Source organism: Parasteatoda tepidariorum, chromosome 7 (assembly GCF_982258835.1).
Source record: "Parasteatoda tepidariorum strain Cologne lab strain chromosome 7, Ptep-v5.0, whole genome shotgun sequence".
In the NCBI taxonomy this organism is placed as follows: Eukaryota; Metazoa; Arthropoda; class Arachnida; order Araneae; family Theridiidae; genus Parasteatoda; species Parasteatoda tepidariorum.
The window spans coordinates 81,202,375-81,208,374 of NC_141761.1; the positions used below are offsets into that span (position 1 = coordinate 81,202,375).

General features: G+C 27.8%; 1 protein-coding gene across 2 annotated transcripts in view; it reads left to right on the forward strand.

The window, feature by feature from the left end:
- The window catches only part of LOC107444843 (elongation factor-like GTPase 1), a 204,017-nt gene extending 198,220 nt beyond the window's left edge, over window positions 1-5,797 (forward strand). For both annotated transcript variants that reach the window (XM_087168143.1, XM_087168144.1), the window contains exon 24: window positions 5,511-5,797. In XM_087168143.1, the coding sequence (XP_087024269.1) occupies window positions 5,511-5,699 (189 nt within the window). In that variant the 3' untranslated portion in view covers window positions 5,700-5,797. The remainder of the gene's footprint in view (window positions 1-5,510) is intronic.
- The last annotated feature ends 203 nt before the right edge of the window (window positions 5,798-6,000 follow it).

Consider the following 6,000-nt stretch of genomic DNA (forward strand, 5'->3'; position numbering starts at 1 on the left):
TTTTTTTTTCAAACTCTATTACGTATTCTATAAATTCATTCAACAAATGGCGATTAACAGATAAATGCTAAAAAATATTTTAAAAAAAATATTAAAAATATTACAAAAAAATAATAAAATAACATTATAAATACCAAAAAAATATTAATATGCATCCAAATACTAAAAATATATATATATATATATATATATATATATATATATTGTATGAAACAATGTTAAGAGATAAATACTAAAAAGTATGTTTAAGAAAATACGAATTGTGAATAATAATAAAAAAAATAATAAATAAATAACATGATAAGTACTAAAAATTACAAATATGCATCTAAGCACTAAAAAAAAATTAAATTGTTTTTTTTAGAACATTAGCGTTAAAGAGGATAAATATTAAAGAATTTTATGAAAAGTACTAAAGATTAAAAGTAATATGAAAAATAATAAAAAAAATCATTAAGTACTAAAAAATACTAATCTGCATCTAAATATTAATTTTATTTTTAAACATAAGCCTTAAAGAGATAAATGCTGAAAAGTGTTAAAAAAAAATACTAAATATTAAAAGTAATATAAAATAAAATATAAAATAAAGTAAAAAGTAACATAATAAATAATAAAAAATTTTAATATACATCTATACAAATTTTTTTTTTTGAAACATAAGTGTTGAGGCAATAAATGCTAAGAGATATTAAAAAAAATACGAAATATTAAAAATAGTATAAAAATAATATAAAAATAATAAAAAATAACATAATAAATCCTAATATGCATTCAAATAAAAATATTTTTTAGTCTTAGCGTCAAAGAGATAAATATTAGAAAGATACTAAATATTAAAAATAATATAAAAAATAACATAAAAATTAATAAAAAAAATGACAGGAGTAAAAATACTAATATGCATCTAAATACTTAAAAAAGTTTTTTTTTTAACATTTGCGTTAAAGAAATAAATGCTAAAAAAATATTCGAAAAAGTACTAAGCATCAAAAATAATATAAAAAATGACATAATAAATACTAAAAATGACATAATAAATACTAAAAAACACTAATATGCATCAAAATATTAAAAATAATTTTTTTTTTATTTATATGAAACATTAGGTAATGTTCCATTAGTTCCCTATATATTTAACTTTTTTTCACGTCTATCCCTGCCTCTTTTTTTCTTTTCCTCCACCCCCACTGATGACAAAAAGGGACCATTTACGAATTTTTTTTTTCCTTTGGGAACCCAGGAAGGAGGCGGAGAAAGACCATCACTTTCTTTTGTTGTTTGAAAGAAGTGTTTTTTCAGGTGCGGAATACTTGAGGAATTTCAGGGGCAAAGGGTCAAAGAAATAAAAGAAAAATACGATTGTCTTCCAGCTACAAGCATCTTCTGATTTCGTGTCTTTAGCGCGACCCGCATTCTTTATGGAGCGATTTCCCAGAATAGGCAATTTTTTTAATGGTAACTAATGACGCATTTGAGCTACTTCTTCCCCCCCATATTTCTACTCTTTAAAAAAATGTAATTATTCTTTTTCTTTTTTTTTTACTCTGTGCGAAGTTACTTAAATAATATCTCTTTTCGTTTTTTCAAAATATTTTTTACAATGTCAAGTTCTGAAAAAAAAAATCACGAAACATGTGATCAGGGATCAACCATCCCCATCCTCTAAAAAAAGGTCTTACCTCACTTCTTGTTTTTCTTTTTTTTTTTAAATGTAACAGTAGTAGGCTAAAAGTTTCTTTTTGCGCTCCTGACATTATAACCATTTCATTTAACTTTCTTCTTAAACTTTTCTTGTCTTTTTTTTCTTCTGCTTTTTCCTACTCATAACTATTTCTTAAGCATTTTCTACTCTTCTCCATAAAAAATTAGGAATTTTTTAGTATAGGAATAGTAGCTAGGAATTTTTTTTTAAGGAAATTAAATTATAAGTATTTCTCTAGACCAGGGGTTTCCAACTTACATGAGGCCGGGGGCCACAATTAAAAACACAAATCAAATGGCGGGTCGCAACTTTATCAAAATTTTTTGTAGGACTCTTTTTATGTTTGATGAAACATTAAATATTACTGTCAGAGTTTTACCATGTTGTACAAAACTAAAGTATTGAATTACAAATTAAAATAAGAAGTAGATTTTTAAAAATATTTAATTGTTATTAATAATAATTTTAAAGACATAAATAAATAATAAAAATTCGGGATACAATAACTTTAATGTGCACCTATGTATTAAACAATTAATGTGCAACAGATGTCTAATTGTTAAGGTATTAAAACTTACATGGTAGCACACAAAATATTCAATGAGGAAAATTGAGGTTTGTCTGCTACAACCACCAGAGAGAATCGATATTTACTTTTTAAATTTAAAATGTACAAATGTGTGTGTAAATATTTTCGTCCAAAATGAGTGGTTTCAAAAAGTTAAATTGGAGAATTTCTTCGAGAAAATTTTTGATACGCACATACTAAATTAGATTCACAAAATACAAATAAAATGAAATAAAAAAGAGCAACATACACGATTATTTTTGTATTTGAATAAATATTTTCTTGGATGCAAAACCTGAAAAATAAATTTCTTTGCCCAGTTGGCATGTTAAATTTCACAGAAACGAAGAAATTAGGTTTTTATTAACGAGAGAAGTATTTTAAACCCATATAGAATTTTTACGAAGATAGTCCGCAAAAAATGACAACTAATATATTTTAGTTCACGGGGCACAAAAAAAGAGGCTTCGTGGGCCGGATGCGGCCCCCGGGCCGCCAGTTGGAAACCCCTGCTCTAGACATATCATGCTCTCCAACAATTACGAATCCTCAATTAACATACTTTTTTTACTATTGTCTACTGAGGGGCCGTAACTTCGGAAGGGGTTCAAATTTATGCGTTTTTTTTTTTTAATAAACGTATGAATGGGTGTTTTTGCATCTCTTTCCCTAACAAATAACTACAAATGCATTATTAAGAGCCGTGGTATATAGAGCTGGTCTTGCCACGAGGTGAACCGGGTTTGAATCCCAGCGATGACTGGTCGATTCGAATTCCGCACCTGGCTTGCATTGACCACAGTGCTGACGTTAAATATCCTCAGTGGTATACGGATCATGGGTTATAGTCCTTGCCGTCAAACTAACCGTGGGGGTTTTTCCTCTCCATGTAACGCAAGTGCAAGGTAGTTCCTTCAAAAACTCCTCCACGAAGGCAAATGTCGTCCAAAACCTGATCCGTTGTCTTCTAGATTGGGTTCAAAATTGCAAGGCTACGGAGTAAAACATTGGTAATCGTAATTCCAGAACTGGGTCGGCTGTTCAACGACGGTTGTAAAATAAAATAAAATGCATAATTAAAAGATCAGGAGATAGAGATCTCGATTTCCAATGAGGTGATCCAGGTTTGAATGCTGATCGTTACGAATTTAGCTACCTACTCGCGCCGACCACATGGCTGATGTTAACTATCCTCAGTAGTAAATGGATCAGCTGCCTTGCCGTCAGGCTAACCGTGGAAGGTTTTCGTGTTTTTCCTCACCATTAAACTCAAATGCAGGTTAGTTCCAATAAAAAGTCCTCTCCGTCGGCAAATTTCTCCCAATACTTGATCTAGGAGTTCCCTTGTTTTCTTGATTGGGTTCAAAATTACAAGGCTACGGATTTCAACATTAGTGGTCGTAAACCCAAAAATTGGGTCTTCTGTTCAACGAATGTTATAAAATAAAATACAGTTCATTATTTAGATATTTTTTCTAAACTTATCTACTGAGAGGCCGTTTCCAGGATTTTATTCCGGAAGAGTTTTAATTTATTTTTGCATAAATTATATCACGTTTCTTAACAAACAATCACAAATTTGTAATTAATATAGTTTGCAACCCTTTTCATTAATTTTATTACAAAATTTACCAGAATAACTATTTAAGAATTGCGTTAAAATCTTTTTTGCTAGTTTACATTTCTTTTGAATCGTTTTTAATAAATTGAATTACCGCAAAATAATTTACCTAATGACAATATTCTCAAAGAAACATTCGGAATAAATTTGCTTGTTCTCCCTCCTACTTATTTATTTATTTATTTTTTTTTTTGACAAGCATAGTTTCTAGCACCTTTTAACTTGGTTATATTGTGTATGTAATAATGAAAAATAACTTGAAATCGATACGGTATAACAGCCTTCTGCTTTTGTGCTGATTACAAAATAAATATATGTAAAAAAAAGTTTAAAATATAAAAGAAGAAGTTAAAAATATAAGACGTTTAAGACTTTATTTTATCTTAATTTTGATTAAAAAATTCATATTGTAAATTCATAAATATGTTTCTTAAATGTTATTGAAGTTAAACAAAAAAAATATTTGCTATCAAACTTATTTTATTGGAAAAAAAAGTTTTTTTTTGGGCCATTATTTCAGTTTTGGGGGATGTTTGAACTTTTATCTAATCCATATGTAAACCCCTAGTTATGGCAGTGAGGCTTATTTCCATGCGACTCTATCTTTTAGTATGTATGTTATAAATCTAGATGAAAATTATAGGTTAAATAATTATGCTCTTGTAAATATGTTAATTTCTTGCATTTTTCCCATTTTCATTTGTTGCCACAAAATTTTCAATGAAATTATGATAGAAAAATTATAAAATGCTGATTTGACAAAAATCTAATAATGAATAGTTTTATTTTATTTTTATTTAAAACAGACTATTTTTTATCAATACCAATCAAACCTCTAATAAAATATTTTTATAATGCTTAATATTAATGAAAAGCATTATTATAACCTTGTTCGCTGACTCACCGGAACTCCAAAGATTGCTAAAAATTATATATGGTTTGCTTTGCATACCATGCTCGCTACTAAGTTAAGCCCATTTGAAATGTGTTCCAGGTTGAAGTCTTAAGAATTTAAATCAACTATTAAAATCTTTAAAACTAATTCCTCTTTAAAAATTTAAATTTTTGATCAATGATGGGTTATTATGCTTTTAAAAAAAACAAAATAGGACAATGAATACTTGTTTTTCAATGAATAACAAGAACAACTAATAAAATTATTATTAAACCTGCATAAGCATAATATAAAACATTTTGTATGTTAATATGAACTATTCGCTTTTAACTTTTCAATTCTTCCAACTTATAGCTCAGTTTGTTTCAGCTTTTCGTTGTCCGTGCGAGAATTTTCACTCAGAAATTTGTAAACATGTATGTTTACGCTTTCATGCTTATGACAGCTCACACGCTTAATATTTCAATTCTTTGTTTCCAACGCGAAAAAGAAATGAGGATTTTCTTTGTCACCGTGTAAGAGAAATATATGTATGAAACAACGTTTCTTAAATTGGTATTTTCGCATTTGACGCCTGTTTTGAAACACTGAATTTGTAAATGCTTACTAATATTTTTTTTCAGGCATTTAATTTAAATTTTTCAGAAGTTTTAATTTTTAAATAAGCTTATATTTGTAATTTTATTGTTAGTGATTTTTTATAATAACTATTTATTTTTAGGTTGTGGACGTTGATCCATTTTGGACTCCCCGCACTGAGGAAGAATATACTCATTTTGGTGAAAAAGCAGATGTTGAAAATCGAGCTAGGAAATATATGAATAGTGTACGGCGACGTAAAGGACTTTCAGTTGATGAGAAAATTGTTGAACATGCTGAAAAACAAAGAACTTTGAATAAGAAAAAATAATCCTTTCAACTATGATTGTTATGAATAGAAAAGCAACCTTTAGTGCTGCCATCTGTTTGTTGTATTTATATTTATAATAAAATGTTTTTAAAACTTGATTATTCTGTTGAGCTGTTTTTGAAAGACAATAATAACGTGATACATACTTTATCTATTTTTATTGCAAATAATTCAATGCGCAGTTTAATTGTTTCATACATAATTCTTAGTCTTATATTTATATCCCCTATTTTTAATGATTTATAAAATCGTTCTAAGAGTTCGTATTGGTAAAAGCTCAATTCATCACTAGATGTCACCA